General features: G+C 39.4%; 1 protein-coding gene across 4 annotated transcripts; it reads left to right on the top strand.

Moving 5' to 3' along the window:
• Window positions 1-392: 392 nt before the first annotated feature.
• On the top strand, window positions 393-18,361 carry znf574 (zinc finger protein 574). 4 transcript variants are annotated; one of them, XM_067509469.1, is made up of 11 exons: window positions 1,032-2,324; window positions 2,417-2,459; window positions 2,613-2,770; window positions 7,429-8,587; window positions 8,682-8,896; window positions 9,210-9,389; window positions 9,579-9,673; window positions 13,272-13,366; window positions 15,025-15,173; window positions 15,509-15,796; window positions 17,078-18,361. In XM_067509469.1, exons 3-11 carry the CDS (start codon window positions 2,615-2,617, stop codon window positions 17,666-17,668), a joined length of 2,928 nt encoding a protein of 975 aa, XP_067365570.1. In that variant the 5' UTR covers window positions 1,032-2,324; window positions 2,417-2,459; window positions 2,613-2,614; the 3' UTR covers window positions 17,669-18,361. The 4 variants fall into 4 exon arrangements, with proteins under 4 accessions (XP_067365569.1, XP_067365572.1, XP_067365570.1 ...); XM_067509468.1 differs by lacking the exons at window positions 1,032-2,324; window positions 2,417-2,459 and adding an exon at window positions 393-485; XM_067509471.1 differs by lacking the exons at window positions 1,032-2,324; window positions 2,417-2,459 and adding an exon at window positions 669-692.
• The last annotated feature ends 2,712 nt before the right edge of the window (window positions 18,362-21,073 follow it).

The raw sequence follows: 21,073 nt of genomic DNA, 5'->3' as shown, positions 1-21,073 counted from the left end.
AATAAATACAAAGCAAACCAAAAGAAATAAAATTGAAACAACAAAAAAAACAAAGACTATGAAGGATTGATAATGACCACAAAGTTACATATATCAAGAACGAATAGAAACAAGGCACAAATAATTTTAAATGACAGGAAAGAGACATTATGTCCAACGAGAAACTCAACCTGACTTTAAATAACATGACAGCCCTAATTATGCTCCTTTTCAATCTGGGGGGCTTATGTATATATATATATATAAAAAAGTAGGGCCCCTTTCCTATCTGTGCCCAGGGAGGACATTGTTTTAATCCGCCCATGACCTGAGTACTCCCACTTGCACTGACCCCTGTGCGCTTTTGGACTACAAACTCCGTCAGCGTTTTGTGTGGAACCTATTGGTCAGTGAAATGACTGGTGCAGCCAATCAGATCGAGCCTTCTAACATGCAGGAAAAAACTGAAGTTGCTCTATTTCCTCGATTGGTAACGTATGACTGAGGTGAGTTATGTTCAATTTATCGTACTTTTTAAATGTAAAACCTACTTTACGGTGACATATTACGCACTGATATTAATGTATGGCGGATTTCAACGGGGGGAGACAGCAAATGTTAAGTTTAATCTGTCGCCGCCATTATACCACCGAAGAAGCCTATCCCGCCTTTCTCCTTCTGTCTTTTCTTCTTCTTCTCCTTGGTCCCTGAAAGTAAGCACCACTGGTCCAAGTGGTAAATTGGGCTTAGTTGCTAGCTTATGTGGCTTCGAAACCCTCTGTCAAGGGATGATCACATGATTGTTTTTTACTAGTTTATGGGCTAGCACGAAGGCTAGCTACCACGCCGAGGTGACGTTAGCCATGTTGCTAGTAAAAAGATGGCCATCGCTGTTTGGTAGCTGCACAGTAGCTAATGTAACTGGTCAGAGGGAGCTAATGCAGCTAACTAGCGGCTACCAGCCAATATTAGTTGTGGTCACGATAACTCGGGGCAGACCCCAGGTATAACCATCAAATGAGTTAACATAAAGCCTGTTATTAGACGGCGATTGCCTTAACTGTTACCTGTGAGCGATTTATATTACTGTTCTGTGTCCATTTGTAAGTTAACATTGTTAACGTCGTCAACGTTAGTAAAGGCTTAAAAGTAACGTTTTGACTAGCACTAGGTCATCATGCAAAATAGCGTCCATGGCTTAGGCATTGTAAACGTGTCCACCTGGCTCACTTATAAATGCATATTGGAGGAAGGGGAATTACTGGTGGTGCTTTCAGGTTTATGGGCAAAAACATGGCAGGAATAACCCTCCGTGGTCCAAGGCCAAACTTTAAGGCTCCTGTGGCAGAACAAACAAGAACTAAACACCCTAGGCTGGCTAGCCAGTTAGACAATTGACAGAAAATTCTTCCATTGAAACTGAATTTTTAGTGAATTCCCTGATACCATGTTCTTCAAGTCAGATTTTAATTTGTATTATTTTCTAGTTTTCTTGGAGAAAGCCAAAGATGATGGGCATAATAATATTTATTATTTTTATTAAAATTACTAAAATATTTGGTCTTTTACTGTCGGATTGAGGTGTCACAGACTTGCATAGACCAAGTGAGGTGTATCAAAACATCTGTACCAGAACAGTACAGTGTCAGTTCAGTGTAGGGCAGTGGGTTATTCTTTTTTTATTTGGGTATTATTATTATTATGTTTTTTTATTATTATTATATTATGTTTTGCTGCTTAAATTACGTAAATTAAATAATTGTGGTTACATTCTGTAATTTCCAACTTGTCACTGTGCCCATGAAATAAAACCAAAATTAAATTGTACCCCATAACAATGTTACATGCCTGATGATAAAACTTATATAACTCCTGTGTCGTAGGCCCACATTGTCCTGACTCTTAAAACACACCACTGAGCCCGACTGTAAATATTAAATTCTCACAGCTGCAGCTGAAAATAGCCCTCAATAAAAACACAATTAACTCATGTTTAAGTGTAGCCTTATATGTCACTGTTGATATCTCCCAAGTATGTTTGGTGTTTTTCTTTGGTTTGTAAGGTTCTTTGTTCGAAGTAGAGCTTTACTAGTGCAGTATGAGGTCTGATTGGGATTTAGTGACTGGGAAAGATTGCAGTGATTGTTTTATGATTATAGTTATATTCAGCAGCAGCATGAGCTAGACTGCACTTCCAGTAGGTCCAATTACATCACATATCTAATTGATGTTAGAGCTGAATGTTTGCTCGGCTTGTAAAATGACAGAGGGGGAGTAAGACTTGGCAAGCATTCTACCTGAGCAATAACCTGCATGGTCAAATAACAGTCCAGCCTCAGTACATGGTGAGTCATCTTGGCAACCCCAGAGTTTGCCTCCTGGCACTTGAGTCCAAGCTGTTGTCATGATAATATATGCAGGCTCTTCTTTTCATCAGGAGAGGGCAATGTTCACAACCTAACTTCAAATGTAGTATATTGGTGGGTATGCATTTGTATGAGGCTCATGTGCGGGTATTACTTTGATATTTCAAAGATGTTGAGTTTTGTGACCTCTTGCAGCTTCATCTTAATCAGTTTAGCATTTCTGGTTGTCTCAAGAAATGTTTTTTTCGATCTCTTATCTCCTTGCAGCCATGGAGAGTTCGTCAGTGTATATGTGCTTTCCCTGCTACCAGGAGTTTAACACTCTGGAAGAGGTACTAAAGCACCAATTGACATGCACTGCTGAGGATGAACAGCTGGACACATCTGGAACCACGCCTATTACTGTTCCATTGCTACAGGCACGGGTAAATATTGGCACAGTCATCAATTTCCCTTTTTTGTAATTCTATTTTGCATAACTGTCTTCTGAATATAATCCCATTAACATCAATGTTGCAATGGTGGGTTCTAAAATGGCCAGCTGTGTGACTGCATAAAGCCTATGGATCATATCTAAAGAATGACTTTGGGGTTAAAAGAATAACTGTCATAAATTGACAATATTCTGCTGCTCATCAAAGAAACAGAGCACTTTACATTGAGTTGTTTATAATGATCTACTGACTTAGAGAATACAGAGGATCATATATATTTGTTGCACTTAGAGGTTTACATACAAACATGTAAACATGTGAAAAACCAGATTACTCTGACTTATTTTAGAAGCCTGGCACATAGATTAGAACTGTATAGTGACAGAAAATCCTGATTTCTTACTTTTCCTTTTGAGTGTGTTGGTGTCATGGCAGAGTGGGGGAGAGAAGTTTAAAATTTTTTTTTAAAAAGGCAGACACACGCAGCTGATCCACAACAGGAAATATCTGAATTTAAAAAACAATACACAGGGGAAAGTGACTTATTTAGACTTCTACAAGGCACTTTGTGTTTGTCAAATTTCCTGTCTGACTTTCCGACAGATTCCTTTTTAAAAACAAAGCTCCACATTATGTATTCTCTAGAAATATGCAGTTTATGTTACAAATGGGAGCGGGGCACTAATTAACAGTACCCCCCCACATTGATAAATTACTTGTGGCTTTATTGTAATACCTGCAGATTATTCAACTTTTTTTTAGTTTTTATTAGTACTTAAGTGCTACTTGGCTGCACCTGCTTGCTGTCTAGAATAATGGCAAAATAACAGATTAGCACATTTTTAATCAGAGTAATGAGTCAATAGTGAGGCAAAGGAATGTGGCAGGGCTAAAATGGATTGATAATGGTTTACGTAGTGCTATAAATTTATAGGCTTTATATTTCAGAATGCATGACTGAATGCATTTTTCATGTTTTCAGTGAGCTTGGAGATCTACTGGTCCCTTTTCAGTTTTTAATTTGACCTATATTAGAGCATATAGGCCTGTCCGAAGATCTATTTCTATTCTGTTTCTATTCATATAATTTAGAGTTTAAAATAATAAACCAGTGCACACTTTTCTATACCCATGTCTTTGGATATTTTTCATTACTTGGACAAATAACAGTAGATTAATGTGAGAGAAATTTCCTCTCCTAAACTGGCCTTACAGTTTTTGCCACGACAATTAACAGTAAAGACTGGTAGTGGGTGAGAAGGACCTGGTCAACGTCAAAGTCCAGAATGAGGGCCAGAATGTCATATTTACATGGTATCCAGTGAGCTCAGCTGAATCAACAAAACGCTTTCCATGCTTCAGTAATGATGAACAATTAGTTTTATAAAGGCTGAAAAATATATTTTTTTGGTCTTTTGTTATAAGGCTACCTTTTTGCTTCTATGGGTGAGCTATACAACCTGTATCATTGTTTAAATCTCTCTCTCTCTCTCTCTCTCTCTCTCTCTCTCTCTCTCTCTCTCTCTCTCTCTCTCTCTCTCTAGCTCTATCCTTCCATATATAAATTTAGTTCCATTTCCATTGATTTGTTTTCATAATGCATTGTATTCGTTTTTTTTATATTATTTATTTAGATTAGGAGGATGCAAGTGGTAAAATGTTTTTTTCCCATGTAATTTTGTCACAGTTTTGATGTGACTGGCACTTTTTTAATTCAGCTTCAGAAAGCCTGCGGGGTCAAAAGCAGTCATTGGCCCTCATTTAGCAACAGGGCATGGCTGTCTGAGCTTGTGCCCAGACTTCCATCTTTACAGTCTTCAACACGCGTCCATAAAACACAGTGACACTCATGACAGAAAAATTGCATCCTGAGTCGCCAGCGGGAAGAGGAGCATGAGAAATGCATCAGTCAGTGCCATCCTTTCTTGTGATGGATCACTTATTGGCCTTCTCACAGATGATTCAGCTCGAGAAACACTATAAAACCTATGTACTTTATGGCTTCCTGATGTTGTCATAAGCTGGTTTATTGCAAACATCCCTATTTCATTAGGTTTATTAGTGCATATCTATGAATAATATGCGGCATTGATACAAAACTTTGATATAAAACAGATGTTCGTACACATTTCTCAAATGAGTTACAGAAATGGTTCCACAAAACTGTCGAACTAAAAAAGTCAAAGTTAAGTCACTATGTCACTTTTCAGTGATTAAATTGTCTGATGTTCACACTGCTCAAAATACCTTGAATTCACCTCTTCCTCTGATGTCCTTTTGGCTCCAACTATGATCAATTGCATACCACTACATACTAAAATATGCACTTCACACATAAAATTTTTGATAATCATTAAATGTAATTAAGTCAAATTCTGCCATAGTATCGATTATTCAAAAATAGTGTGTGTGTGTTTTATTCAGTCTCAGTGTTCTGTTTCTCTGAGTCTCAACATTTCTTACTGTTAGTACAAATAAAGTATGTTTGTTAATTCTGTAGCATCACAAACTGAAATCACAAAAACGTCAAAGTAAAAAGGATTGGACACACTTTTTAAATGACTGATTAAAAAAAATTCAAGGGATTGTTGTGTGTATGCAAAATAGAACAGGAAGTATCAAGATACATTTATTCAGGAATACATTTGTATCCTATTCAAATGTTAAGTGTGGGTAGTCACTAAATGTTAATTGTTAGTATAATGGTGAATATCCCCGCCTATCACGTGGCAGATAGGGGTATGTATGGCCCAACCAGGGTTTCCTCTGTATTACCATTCCCATCCCCAGCACTGCAATGCCGGTCCAAGCCCGGCAGAAATTGGGAGAGTTGCGTCAGGAAGGGCATCCGGCGTAAAAACTGTGCCAAATCAACATGCAGACAATGATCCGCTGTGGCGACCCTGAACTCACAGGGTAAGCCGAAAGAACAAAAAAAAAAAAAAAAAAAAAAAAGGTCACTAAAATGGCAGTTGCAACACGGCTCACAGGACAAGACAGCTATTCACTGTATGTGAATATGTCTTTGTTTGGGGTTTCACCACCCTCTGAAGCTTCAACATCAGCTAACAACAAAGACACCACAATTATTTTATGTAGTCATCAGTGTTTTGTGTGATGAAACCCATGCGTAGCGTTGAGTAATTTTCAGTGAACAATGAGCACTTATCACATTTTGGTTTGCCTATTTAAAACTTAAGTCTCCTGTACATAACAAAAGACAGAAAATAGGGGACCCCTGGAAAAAACTACATAAAATACAATAAACCGCTAGTTGCATTTGACTAAACATTAATCTATCTGACCTATCTAGTAGGTTAAGCAGCATGAAAGAAATGAAATAATGAAACTTTTTGTAATCTTGATGCTTTATTTTAAGGTCTATCAGAGGTAACATTGAGATTGCACTGAGGTGGAAAACCATTGATCTGATAAAACCACATAAAAAAAGATGCAATGCCTTCATCTTAAGACTGTCTAAGGTTTTTCATGCATTGCGTGAAAACCCTTACACAGAATGTTAAAGACCTGTCCACTCGTCAGAAACAAACTGTTTTGAGAAAGGGATACACATCTACGATTATTTCCTTCTGATATATTGGGCATGCTAAAGTCATGGAGGAAAATGTAAAGAATGTTGTAATTTTTTGGGTGATTTTAATTTAGGGAGTAAAGTGTTTGCACATTTATAATTTCTTAGAATGTATGACCCTCCAGATAATGTTTTTAGTCGGTTAGATTGAACAAATAACTTTGTAACTGCATTGTGGATTGCATACATTCTCCACTGTCTTAAGTTGGACTTAAGAATATAAAAATGTCCTTTAAATTTCTGAATTCAGGAATATCATCTATTAATTTATTATGCAAGTTAAGCAAACCTTTGAGGTTTAACATGCTGTGAATTTTGCAAATTTCATAACATGAGAGAGAGTTGTGCAGAGATGACAATGTAGTATTTCAAAGATGTTCATTTGAGACAGCATATGAAGTTCCCTAATCTAGAAAAGCAAAAGCAAAATTCCATGTGAAGTACTGGATGTCAGGGTTGTTTTTCTTTTTTTCTTTTTTTCATTAATAATTTATTTTTTAAAATATTTTTCTATTAGAATAAAATAAAAATAAAAATTGCAGGCTGACCTAATTCAAACCTGGTATTAACATGCAAGTTTAAAAAAAAAAAAATGAGTAATGCATGTTTCCTTAGGTTGATACTAAGGTAGATACAAAGCCAGTCAGTTGTTATTGTATGTGAGACCTGTTAACTGTCGTGATCGAAGCAGCTTTTAGTGTCTTTAACCTTGGCCTTGCTGCTTGGGTTTTATCATTCCAATGGATGGAGGGAGCAAATGTAAAACCTCGGTGGAGTGACCCATTCAGCCTTTGATAGTTATCGGCCAGGCTGAGGCCTTATCTTGTGGGGCTCTCAGAGGAACCTTGGCTCTAGAAACATGCACCTCTAATTGACCTCAGCGCTGCTAAACTGAATTCTCATTTCTCATTTGCCAGACAGAATAAATGAAAGAAAAACGCTGCAGGCTGAATGTATTTGAAACAATTATTTAATTCGTATAAGCATCGTAATTTCATTTTAGACAGGATCATAAATATAACAAATAAACTCTGTTTTCCTCCCTTTGTCTTTGCAGCAACAGGTAATAAATGTATCAAGGACAGTTGCAGTCCCACAAATTCAGGTCCAGACAGGACAGTCATATGTGCAGCCTATTAAAAATGTACTCAAACAGGCTGCAGTCAGTGCAAAGCTATCATCAGACCAGCCCAGAATCCTCTATCAATGTGGTGACTGTGACGAACTTTTCAAGAGCCTGGACCTTTGGCAGCAACACCGTAAAGAAGGGACGTGTCAGGAGTCTGCTTTTGGAAGCAAGTCAAAACCTGATTCACTACCCGAGGTTGAGAACTCCTCTGCTCAGAGCTCCACTTCAGCTTTAAATCCTGGCACTTCCTGTCTCTCAACTGAAACTAGCAACAATCCTGAGCAAGAACAAGTGGAAATGCCTGTAGTGGAGGAGGAGAGGCAGCAGGTTGTAGAAGCCTCTTCAGCGCAGATCTGTGATTCTCCTGGTTCTCCTGAGGTTGCAGCAGCAATATCTAATCTAGAGGATTCATCTCCCAAGAAGAGAGGAGCTAACAAAAAGCCTAAACCTGAACCAGTGCTTCTGTGTGTAGACTGTGGCTCATGCTTTGGCCTAGTGTCTGAACTAGTGGCCCACCGCAAGACCCAACATGGCTTTGAAGAAGCTCTACACCGCTGCTCTGTGTGTGGGGAAAGCTTTTTAAACACCACCCTCTTTCTCTACCACCGCAAGCAGCACAGACAGAAAGGTGAAGAAAAGGCAGTAGTGGTCCCTGAAGCAACAGTAGAAGAAATTTCTACTCAACGCACTGGGACTGAGCAGGAGCAGGATGCTGCTGCTGACACCACAAATGTCACCTCAACTCTTACAATGCCTGATTTGTTTATGTGCACCCAGTGTGGGCAAAGCTTCAGCGATGAGGGGGGGCTGGGCACACATCGTAAGCAGAAGCACGGGCTGAAGGAGCCACTACACAGTTGTTCCCATTGTGGCGTGAGCTTTATGAACACAACTCAGTACCTGTACCATCGCCGTGAGCACCGCTTCATATTAGAGACAGAAGCTGGAGCTGGTGATGAAACAGCCACCTCTAAACCTCAGGATACCCCACAAAGCTCAAAGCGATTACTTTCCCCAATTGCATCCTCTAGTGAGTCTGGTTCACCCTTTCCAAAGAGAAATAGATCCTCTTTAAGGATTCTAAGTGGTAAGTGGAATTGTTCTAAAGCCTATTTAAGGCATTTGTTGCAGGACGTTTGATGTTTATTGGACAATTTTTTTTTTTTTTTTTTTTTTGTCAGGAAACAAGGGTTCAGGTACCAAGGAGGAATCAGAGTGCAGCACTGCAGCAGACTCGGACAGCACCAATCACCCACCACCTGCCAAGCTGTTGCAGGATTGGGCCCGCACACCATTACCCCACGTCTGCCCCTACTGTGGGAAAACCTTCACCCGACGTGTCTTCCTCCGCACCCATGTCTACAGCCACACTGGAGAAAAGCTTTTTACATGCAAGGTGCCAATCAAAATTATATCAAAATCTGTCATCTCTTGAGTCAGAGGGAGGATTTGCTTTGATGTAAATGTCATTTTTGTCATGTTGTTGTCACTGACAAGGTGATGTAATGCTTTCAAGTAGAGACAGAGACAATTTGAACCTCCAACCTCATTATATTTGACAGATTCTCCAGTATCTACACTGTGAAAATTGCTTTAAAATTTGTTTGAATGATGTAGTCATATACAACTTTATTAACCCCTTTATAATAAGCACTTAAAACTGTTGTAAGAATACATCTGTTAAACTAATCTGTATTGTTGTTGGAAAGGTGTGCACAAAGTCCTTCACTAACTCCCAGAGCCTGCTACGCCACAGCATGAGCCACACAGGAAACAAGCCCTACAGCTGTGATGTTTGTGGCAAAAATTTCTCCCAGGCAGCCACCCTGAAGAGACACCAACGCATTCACACATCAGTGCAACCTCGACGCAAGCGGGGGCGAAAGCCGGTACAATTTTTGCCATTTTTTTAGAAGTTCTCAAAGTGATGGCTTGTAAAATTTTCTATTCAAATACTGTCACCAGTCATTTTTGTCAGTAGGTGTCACAAATGGTTGATAACTACAAAAGTTTTTTTTAATCATTGAGGTAAGTTGCTTAGATCCTTTTTTTTGACCGTGTTTTGTCCTTCAATACAGGTGTGTACTTTGGACAATGAGGGAGCTGCTCACCTCTTCTCTTGTCCTCACTGCCCCTCACGTTTCAATACAGAGGATCAACTTAACCATCACAAGTAATAACACTTTATCTGTTTTTTTCTTTATTTGCCGTAGTGCACCTGAAACTTAAACATATCAGGCATTTATCATTATTCAGTCATTTGAAATGTCTGTTTATTATGTATTAGAAATACAGTTCCAAACAAAACCTGGGGCACCATTTACATAATCCTGCTTCCCTTTGCCAGGAGCTGTAGTATCAACAGCATTGGAGCCATGTCCGACTCCTGAGAGAGACCTTTAAGCTTTGTAGCAAATACACTGACTGAGAAGTCTGGGTGCCCTTGAGCCTCAGCCACACTAACAGATGGAGGCCCAGTAAATTAAGATGATAATGATAACAACCAAGGACAGAAGTAGAGCCTGATCCTGTCCTACCTGGTTGATGTACTATGTGCAAATGTGCGTTTTACTGTTTTTTACTATTGCATAGACTTTAACATATGGAAATTGTGCAAGTTAGTTTTCTACCAGCCAGACTGGGATTTTGACACAACAAAACTATCTCATGGTTCCCTTACATATTCATACATTATCTGCAGAAGATGACTGTGAGATTTTTTTTATTTAATTCCAAGGTCAAAAATTAACTTCAAGATAAATAAAGATATTTGGTTTCACATTATAGCAGATTTTGAAAAGAAGCTCTACAATTAAGAAGCAGGAACCAAGTACACCAATCATCGTGTACCTACTTGTCTCACCACAACTCAGTAAAGAACATCTGGCTGGGAGGAAAAGCTACCCTGACTGAAAATTAAGTTTTCCCATCTGTCTCAGGGTGAGCTGTCCCTGAAATATTACTTTCCTCTGTCCCCTTAATAAGGAACAGAAACATCCCGGCTTTTTATAAAGGTCTTAAGAGGTCCTCACACATCACCTCTCCTTGTACTTGTGTGGTCAAGTATTTTCCACAGTATAACCTGTAGCTGTGTGATATACCTAATTAGTAGAGCATGTTTTTTTGTTTTTTTACAGCTAAATCCTTGTTTAATAGGAATATAGCTTCTTAAAAGACATGTCTTTTTTCCATGTTGTAAAAAAAGGCTTGCTGCAGCATAAGGTGAATACATTCACCAGACTTTTCTCCTCCCCTAAGGCTATATCTATTGTAACGTTATGCAATGGATAAATATAGGCTTTCATGTTGTAACTCTGTTTTCTTCCATTTTACTGCTGTTCTTTTATCTCAAGTCGTTATATACACTGTTATTTAACCTGAAGCGCAGTTAAGAACATACTTGTTAGTAATCCTACTAAGAGTCACATCATGGGTGACATTTTAAAACCAAAACATGAGATTTTCTATTTTTTATGTCTTTTAATTGAGACATTTTAAAGTTTTTATTTTGGGGCTCATGTCCATTTATTTTAGGGCAAACAATTTCAATGCAACCACAAGGGGGCAATGCAACCAAAAGGGGGCACAAGCCAGTGTCATCTTGTTTCAGTCCCAAGTCTGGATGAACGCAGAGGGTTGTGTCAGGAAGGGGAGCCAGAATAAAATGCATGCCAAACTAAACATGCGAATCAAAGTTCCACACCGAATCTGACTTCCATAGCGGATCGGGTGGGGCCAGGTTAACAATGACCACTGGTGCTGTTGACCTACCGGGTGAAAATTGGGCTACTGTTGGTCAAGAAAAAGAGAGAGAAAGACAAGAAAGAGAGGAGGAAGGTGTGTTCATAGGCAGAGAGAGAAGAGGAAAGCCAAGAGTGTAGGACTAACAGACTGACAGAACTTCTGGAGTGTTAGAGAGTGAGACAGTGTTTGGTGCAGATTGGTGCAGATTTCAATGGATATGTTGGTGATGGCCAGGACCGCAGAAGGAAAGTACTGGTAGACTTTGAAAAAATGATGGAAATAGCTGTAGTGAATACCTTCTTCCAGAAGAGGCAGGAACATAGAGCAGAGGTAGGACTCAGGTGGACTACACTTTGTGTCAATGTTGTAATCTGAAAGCGATCAGGGACTGTAAACCATTGGTAGGGGAGAGTGTAGCCAGACAACACAGGATGGTGGTGTATAAAATGACTGGTGGTGATGAAGAGCACTAAGGCAGAGCAGAGGAAGAAGTGGTTGAAGTTGAAAAAGGAAGAATTCTGTGTACTTTTCAGAGAAGAGATGAGACAGGCTCTGGGTGGTCAGGAGGTGGTTCCAGACTAGAGACTAGTGTGGAGCAGGAAGTAGCAAAGATTAGTAAGAGTGAAGTGAGGAGGAAAGTAGAAAGGCAGTTGGTCCTGATGACATACCTGTGGAGCTATGGAACTGTCTAGGAGAGGTGACAGTAGAGTTTCTGACTTTTGTTTGTTTAACAAGATCTTGGAGAGTGAGAGGATGCCCGAGGAATGGAGGAGAAGTGTATTGGTGTTGATACAATGAGGTTATGGGAAAGAGAAGTGAAAGCTAGGCTATGGACAGAGGTGAGAATTTGTAAGCAGCAATATGGTTTCATGCATAGAAAGAGTCCCACAGATGCAGTATTTGTTTTGAGGATGCTGATGGAGAAGTACAGAGAAGGTCATAGTGGAGGTCTATTGTGTCTTCATAGATTTAGAGAAAGCGTAACACAGGGTGGCAAGAGAGAAGCTGTCGTATTGTATGAGGAATTCTGGAGTGGCAGAGAAGTATGTTACAGTGGTGCAGGACATGTATGAGAGCTGTAAGACCGTGGTGAGGTGTGCTGTAGGTGTGACAGAGGAGTTCAAAGTGGAGGTGGGTCTGCATCGAGGATCAGCTCTGAGCCCCTTCTTTGCTCTGGTGATGGACAGACCGACAGATGAGGTTAGACAGGAATCTCCATGAACTATGATGTTTGCAGATGACATTGTGATCTGTAGCAAGAGCAGGGAGCAGGTGAATGAAAGTTTAGAGAGGTGGAGGTCTGCTCTGGAAAGCAGAGGAATGAAGCTTAGCCGCAGTAAGACAGAATATATATGTGTGAATGAGAGGGACCCAAGTGGAACGGTGAGGTTACAGGTAACAGAGGTGAAGAAGGTGCAGGACTTTAAGTACTTAGTGTCAATGGTTTAGACCAATGGAGAGTGTGGAAAAGAGGTGAAGAGGCGAGTGCAAGCAGGTTGGAACAGGTGGAGAAAAGTGTCAGGTGTGTTGTGTGATAAGAGTATCAGTGAGAATAAAAGGAAAAGTGTTTAAGACTGTGGTGAGACCAGCAATGTTGTTCGAAAAGACAGGAGGCAGAGCTGGAGGTAGCAGAGCTTAAGATGTTGAGGTTCTGTTGCGGAGTGACGAGGATGGACAGGATCAGGAATGAGGACATCAGAGGGACAACTCATGTTAGATGTTTTGGAGATAAAGTCAGATGGAGGTGGTTAGGACATGTTCAGAGGAGAGACTGTGGATATATCGGTAGAAGTATACTGAGGTTGGAGCTGCCAGGCAGGAGGTCTAGAGGAGGATCAAAGAGGAGATTTATGGATGTAATGAGAGAGGACATATAGTTAGTTGGTGTGAGAGAAGAGAATGCAGAGGACAGGGTTAGATGGAGGCACATGATTCGACCCCTGACAGGGAAAGAAGAAGAATCACAAAAGAGTCCATGAAATTTTGGTGGAACATACTTACTTTAATGTGTTTTTGTTTTTAAACAGACTGCTCCACACCAGCCATCCATTCCCTTGCCCTGAATGTGGAGAGGCCTTCAAACGCAGGAAGGACTTAGACCTGCACTCCCTCACTCATCAAGGTGAGTGATCAGAGCTCATTTTACTGTATTAAATCTTCTGTATTAATGTTCTTCAGGCCCTGAAGAACATTAAACAATAATTATCTAGGCTGTGTGAATTTTTTTTTTTTTTTAATTTTGTATTTTTTTATTTTATTTTAATCTGTTTATTAATCATAGATCATTTGTTTCAGTGTCTAATTTTTGTCGTCTTTTATTGTGACGAATATATAAAACTAGCGCATTATGAATTTCCCATTGGGATAAATTAAAGTGTCTGTCTATCTGTCTTTTGTGTTGCTTTCTGTTGTTGTGTTTTTTTTTTTTTTTTTTTTATCAATACAGCATCCAGCGAATTACTACTGATTGAAGCAAAGTCAGCAATAAATGCACCTCACCCCTCCCCACCTCCTGGGTGACCTATCTTGTTTACAAATGTTATATGTGAATTGTTCCTCTGATGCACTGAATCAATGACTTTTTATTGATTTGTTTCCCATGTGGAAAGAAGGAAGATGGTAGAGGAAAATAAATTGGGTCAACATGTTGACACTTGGCAACCTCATTAGTTAAGCTTGAAGAGTCAGCTTGTGTCTGGGGTCAGAGCTGTGTGGCTCCTATGAGAAAGATGATTGGAGCAATTGATCCATTGATTAGCACAGGGCCAGAGGGTGAGATTGTCGTTATTAAAGGTTTAATTAGAGATTCTCAGTGGAGAGCAGAGAAGATCTTCAACACTTGACGAGACAGACTAGACAGCACAGATGGTTAACAGTTTGCAAGATGTTGGCATGATGACCTATGGACACACTTTTGAACCATCAGTGTCAGCGATTTCCAGCCAAGTTTTCATCTGGTGTCTGGTGTGTTTTGGTTTGCCTAAACATGCAGCAGATTAGAGCTAAAACTAGTTGATTAATTGATTAGCCAATTGACAGAAAATGAATAAGTAGCAATTTTGTAACAAAGTGTTTAATCAAAAATGATGGGCTGCATTTGTTGCTTTACATTCTGGATTGTACCCATTTACTAATTTTCTCTGTTTAATAGCACAAAAAAATCTAACATTTTTAAATGTTTTTATTTTTTGACCAAATGACAACAAAGAGCAAGTGACAAATAGAAACTGGTAGTTGGCAATAAAAATTATAAATCTTATTAATAGTTGTTGTTTTATGTTTATATTGACAAACAGATAAATATATTAAATATGAAAAAATGCCCATTAACCCAAGGTGACATCACCTTGTTTCGTCTGTCCAAAATAGAATGGAGCTAATTGTAGTGTTTGCACCTTTTCGTTTTGACTTTAACCTTTTCATGCCATGTCAACATTTCATGTGATAAAGTCGTTCAGTGACTAATTAAAGCACACATTTCTATTTTACATTGTGGCATAGATACATTTTGGGGTTTGAACTCTTCCTGTGTGTTCATAATAGCACCCACTGATCACAGACACAATGTTCCCATATTTGTTGACTGTGGAAAAACTGGCTTCATCTGACTATTTGCTCATCGCCAGCCATTTCTGTATGTACCACCTGTCACTGCACAATTGTTGGCACGATATCATGCAATCAACAAGCCCAAATCATCAGATATTAGCACAGTAACTGCTTGTTGAATGAGAACATAATATGAGCACCTGTCTGAAACATAAAACTATTCTATTGCAGACAAGCAGCCAGCAATGTGTCCTCACTGTTCATCTCAGTTTGTGAATCAGTCAGTGCTGGAAATCCACCTTCAACGCTGTCCTACTACAGAGGAGGAGAAGAATGCTGGCCGTGGACGCGGCCAGGGCCGGGGCCGATGCACTGGACAGGTAAAAAAAAACAAAAACAAAAGCGCCTTAAATTATTTCTGATGTGTCATCAGTTTATTTCTAGCTTTTCATAACTGTTTTTGGCAGTGTGGCTTTATTGGATGGCTGACATTTGAAACCGTCTAGAAACGTGGGCATAGAGAGAAATGGGTGACATCTTAACAAAGGTCTAGCAGTTGTAAACCGACCTGTTGCGTTGTGGTTACGTCACGGATCATAAAGACACCAACCTTTTCCTGTTTGATTACTCGACCTTTCTTTATGTTTTCTATCTCATTATTTTCTGTTTCTCTCCCTCTCCTCTCTTTTACTCTCTGTCTTTATACTTTCCTCAGATTGAATGTGACCTGTGTGGCCACCGTTGCATGACCCAAGAGGGCCTCGACCTTCATCGGTTGTCCCACACAGGCCAGACACCTCTCAAATGCCCAGTGAGACCTTGCCGGCGCCGATTTACCTGCAACAGTGCTCTGGAGGAACATGTGGTTGCCCATTTCCATGGAACGCTCGGCAAGTCCAAAAATCGACCCCGCTTCCGCTGTCAGATTTGCCACAAGGAATTTGCCTACAATTCCACCTTCAGTGTTCATATGAGGACACATACTGATGAGAGGCCCTTTGAGGTAAGGAGGGGAGTAGAGTGTGTGTGTGTGTGTGTGTGCGCACATTTTTGTGTTCTTGCATAAAGAGGGAATTTCTCTATGGGTTCTTAGTCTTATTTCCTCATTTTTATACAAGGCTTTAAAAAACTTTAATTTCAATGTGAAATGCAAGTGGAGAACATTGTTTCATCCCGCATGGTCACATCTGTTTATAGCTGTGGCCATGTCTCTCATTCCAGATCATGGTCATTCTGGCATATGTGTGTGTCCTGCGGGTGTTTCCTCCCTCTCTGTACCTGTGATTAATGGCAGGGCTGAGTTAGGTCCTGTCAGCTCCCCTCTGTGCATGTTACTATTCTTAAACTCTCTCTCTCTCGCTCTCTCTCTCTCTCTTTCTCTCTGTTGCTCTGGAGAAGGCAGGAAATCGACTATAGACACCTACCCAATAACAGTCCACCGGACTGTAAAATTTGCACATGATGTTTGGCATATCTATGAGGCATGCTAAAGCACCATTGGTGTTCAAACACAGAGGCAGTTATAAGGTTGAGATCCAATAAAATCAAATATTCTATGCATTACACATGTATTTGCTGAATCTATAAAGAGAAACCTCAACAGGAAATGTCATCGTATTACTGTTTCTTTTTCCAAGATACTCGAACGGACAGGGTTTACAATTTTTAATCTCAGTATTCCCAGTGACAGTAAAAATAAAGTCATTAATTTGTACTTTAAGTAAGGTTTAATTAAGTATCTAGTTATACTTGATTGTTTGCACTGAGATAAGAAAATGTCTCGGGGTGGCCGAAAGCTTGTTCTTTCAGTTGTAGTCATTTATTAAAAAATTGCAAACAATTTCGAACATTTCTTTTCCTGATGTTCTATCATTAACTAAATATGCTTCGGGCCTTGGACAGTTGGTTTGTTAAAGTAAGATTTTCGAAGACATCACCTTTACTTCTGGCACATTTTATTAAGCATTTAAAACTGTTTCTGATGTTTTATAGAGCAAACAATTATTTGATTAATGGTTTGAAAGTTATTTACACATTACTCAACAGTAAAAATCGTTGCAGCGTGCCATACTTAATGTTTCTGTGGCTTTTGTTTACTTTCCCCATACTGTTTTCTGTTTGCTCCTTACACTATCCTAGTGAGAAGGGCTGCATCTGCAGGAAAAATTAAGAACTTTCAGAAACTACTTCTTGCCATTCATTTTGTGCCCTAGCCCTGTTGTGAATATAACTTTACTTTCTTAAAACACTCTGATCCTTTTCTTCTCCGTGCTTCTCCATCTAGTGCACCACATGTGGCAAACGCTTCCGCCAGCTGCCTCATCTGCAGGACCATGAGCGCATCCACAGTGGCCTGCGACCCTTCTGCTGCTGGATTTGTGGCAAGAGCTTCAGTGTAGCCGCTCGTCTTACTGAGCATGCGCGTACCCACAGTGGTGAGAAGCCCTACCCCTGTCCTCACTGCGCTGCAGCTTTCCGCTCCCGCTCTAACTTGGATAAACATATCCGGTTGCACGGGGACCTGCCCCAAGAAATCGCTGAGCAGGCAGCGCAGGAAGCTGAGGCGGCCCAAGTCCAGAAAGTGCTGGAGGGGGCCAAGGTACTGTCTTCTCTAGGAGAGGTTGATTCTGGCTCAGTGCAGACAATATATGTGCTGCAGGGGAGTGACGGAGGTACTGAGACTGTCATGATCCCATCTGATCAGCTCGGTAGCATGGAGGGAACCTCACAGGTCGTCATCCTGCCTTCTTCTGTTCTGGGAACTCAGACCATTACTGTTCCTACTATTACCATGGATGGAAATGAAATAACCATGGTTGAGACATGTCAGTCACCACAGCATGCCATTGAGTTTATTGTGGAGGAGACTGTATGAAAGCAGTTTAGAAACTATTTTGGACAGGGCAACACGATTGAGAAACATGCAGTTATTACCTTATATGTGTATATAGTTTGGTAGGTTTCTAAACTAGTTAAACTGAAGTCCTATCCTGAAGTCATAGCTTTTTGTGCAGAAAATAAATACTATTGTTGAAACGGTATAAATCAATTGAAACCAAGGTTTTCATAGATTAGGTTTGGGAAAAGCAGAAAAGATCTTAAAATAATCTTTCAAACAGAATGAAAACTGGTTGTAAAATTGTCCCTTGATTGTATATACGTCCAGTTTATTAGGGTACGACTGGTTTTGGCCCATAAAATGCTTTCTTGATAATAAAACACTTCAGCTTTCAAATCTGTGTGCATCCATCAATTTATAAGGTGGATGACATAAGAGATTTGCCCCCATTCCACCTGATGGGTTGGACTTTATAGGTCCTGCTGTAAATTGCCACATCTGCCTTTTGACAAACAATGTGTCTTGTCCAAAAAAATAGACCCACTCAGTACCAGTGAAAAGCTTTTCTCAAACAGCTTCATTTCACTCTGTCAGATACATGCTAATGTTAGTCTAAGGCAGAATGATGTTGTATTGTTTGTATGGATCAACTCTAATGTTCCAATAATTTGTAGGGAATTATGTTATTGATTTGTTTTGTGCTATAATTAAATAGAATAATAACTGGGACCTAGTGCGATTTATGATGATTTAGCTGAAGAAAAGCATTATGCAGTGGCAAGTAGTGTAATGAAATTATCCAGCACTTGCTGTATAGTTATCACAAATAATGATCCCATTTGTGGGAATGGGAAGAGGCATAATATGATAAGTTTTGCCAGCGCTGCAGTAGCCCATAATAGGCTTCTAAAGCGGAGTTTATGGCTGTGCCCCACCTAGTGATTGCTGACAGGGGGTTTGAAACCACACATACATACGGAGGCACTCAGTCTTAGTTTTGTTTTCATGTCATGGAGGGAGAAATTCTGATGATTGTGTGAGAAACTGAAATGTGGAAATGGAACCATTTCTGCAGAGTGAGAAGCACATCAGAAAGTAGAGGGCTCCTGAGGAGCAAAAAGATGCCAGTGCCAAGAATTTAGCGGCTCTTCTTTGCTTCTCTGAGAGATCAACAGCCAACCAGTCGATAAATACACTTTTTTTCTCCCTTCTTAGCAATCCTGGAAAGCTGATATTCTGGTGGAGGGCCATTTATCATACCTGCAGTCTAACACTAAAACTGAAAACACAGACATGCAATAAATTTGTTTATGCTGACGGTGAATGGAGACAGTCTACTGTCAATTATCTGGCAGTGTTCAAACCTTAAGTCAGTCTTAATTTGGTATGTGCTTTTTGTTCTGGGTTAGCATTTTTCATACAGAAATCACTTTTATTCATGGTGTGTGTTAAGTAAATATTGGGATAGACAAATACAGCTGAATTTGAAGGACACCAGTGCTAAAAAAAAAATACATATATACTTTAATATATTTTCCGTTTCACTTAATATACTAAAAATAATGTATGTGGCCAGAATTTAAATCAGTAGCTTTTGCACATATTGGCACAACAGCTAAAGTAAATAAGTTGTATGTAAACTACCATAAGTTTGTGTGTGTTTAGCATTTGAATCATGGATGACATTGACTGGAAAGAGAATCAGGGGACTGGCTTTTGACACAATATAAAAAAATGGTCAAGTATGCAGATATCTGGAGCTCAAAATGACTGTCATGTTTAGAAATAAGGTCCTTGTTCCGAATGGGGTTATAAAGAAAGAGGGGGAACAAGCGCATGCAGTAGCTGCTCTCACCCTAGGCATCACTTTGATTCTCACCTCTTTTAAAATCCTAAAAATACCCAAGTGACCCGTGGGAGGGAACGTGCGTGTTCAGCTTTCCCAGCAAAGTCGCTGACACCACAGTGTCCCCTGCAGGTGGAGGACATCAGGAGACCGGGTGTTGAACACCTCCAGGTACAGGTATACTGAGCTTGCATAACCGCTATAGACGCTTATATAGGTCGAATAATGTGGCAGGTAAATGTCGTCAATAACGTGAATATCTGGATAATTCCTGTGGCCGTCGTAAAGCTTTTCCAAACTCCAGCACGTGCTTAAGGTCGCTGTCGATAGGAACAGCACATTAGGCGCTTCAGCCATTCGATCAGTTAACGTGCCTGCAGATAAATATTTGAACTATTTGTAATAGTTCTTAAAACCATTACAACTACTTTAAACATTTTTCAATTAACGTTAATTTGAGTAACTTAGGTTACTCGTGTGATGTGGCCTTATTCGGTAGGCTACTCCAATATTCGTTACATTAGCTATTTCAACCACGTAAGCTAACCAGCTAGCTACTCATTTTGTAGCTAGGTAACAGGCAGCTTCCACACCCCACTCCAGGTGCCACCAAGGTCGGACCATCTGCACGATGAGAACGGACTAAATCTGAAGCTAAATCCATCAAAATCCTTTTTCCTATACAAATTTGTTATGTAAAATTACGGTTTTATATCGATTTTCACAATAGAATTTTGTAGCAGTTTTCACCCGACAGATTATCACTGTAGATTTATTACCCCCCCCCCCCCTTTTTGTTTGTTTCATTCTTCATGACAATTTGGAGTTAAAAATGGTACATTAGTATGTATTTGATATTTATTATTTGTTTATAGTATATACAAGGAAACACTATAAGCACTTGATTAGTTGATATAGTTTATTAACAAAATGTTTTTATAATTAGTTTTGATCAAAACTTTTAGTTTAACGTTTAGCTAATTAACTTAACTTTTTCAATCCCCACCTGCTTAAAATATCAATTATTTCAGCAGTTTTAACAGGTTTTCCTTTTTTTCCCAATTATTGTTCTTACCCAAGGTTATCTTAATTATATTGTACTCTGTGAAGTGGCTGCCTCAACGCTGTTGAACCAGTTGAACTAACATTAAGGTACTGTGTACCTCTACAGTATGTGTAGTTGGGGCTGGTGTAAAACCGGCATAAAAACAACAGCTACGCAATAAATGCCATCAATAAATAATGTATCACTTTTCTTGCCTTTGTAAAAGATGTAAAAGAAAGGCAACTTAAACAATCCACCAAAGTATTACAGCAATATATTGCTGAGGAATTAAACTCAAAAATTAAAGCAAAATTATCATATAGCCAATAAACATTCAAAATCTTATTTGTAAAATTCAAAAAATAAAAATGTATCGAGTGCAAATGTTTGCACTCGATACATTTTTATTGTTTTATTATAAGGTTTTGTTAATATACTCCTTGGTCTTTTTTGTTACTTCTGTAGATGAAAATTCATTTCTACTAGCTGAATTTGCACTGTAAAATAGGTTGACGGTTATGTGTGGATCCCAGCCAATGCCATTTCAATG

Source organism: Channa argus, chromosome 7 (assembly GCF_033026475.1).
Source record: "Channa argus isolate prfri chromosome 7, Channa argus male v1.0, whole genome shotgun sequence".
NCBI classification, from domain to species: Eukaryota; Metazoa; Chordata; class Actinopteri; order Anabantiformes; family Channidae; genus Channa; species Channa argus.
Note: the sequence above shows the minus strand (reverse complement) of the source record. Positions and strands in the feature narration are given on the sequence as shown.

What these genes read in the sequence shown, in the direction of transcription:
- znf574 (XM_067509468.1), top strand. Translation starts at nt 2,615, where the DNA reads ATGGAGAGTTCGTCAGTGTATATGTGCTTTCCCTGCTACCAGGAGTTT. An exon ending in CTCTTTAAGGATTCTAAGTG is followed by an intron (nt 8,588 to 8,681) that starts GTAAGTGGAATT and finishes TTTTTTTGTCAG; the next exon opens with GAAACAAGGGTTCAGGTACC. An exon ending in GATCAACTTAACCATCACAA is followed by an intron (nt 9,674 to 13,271) that starts GTAATAACACTT and finishes GTTTTTAAACAG; the next exon opens with ACTGCTCCACACCAGCCATC.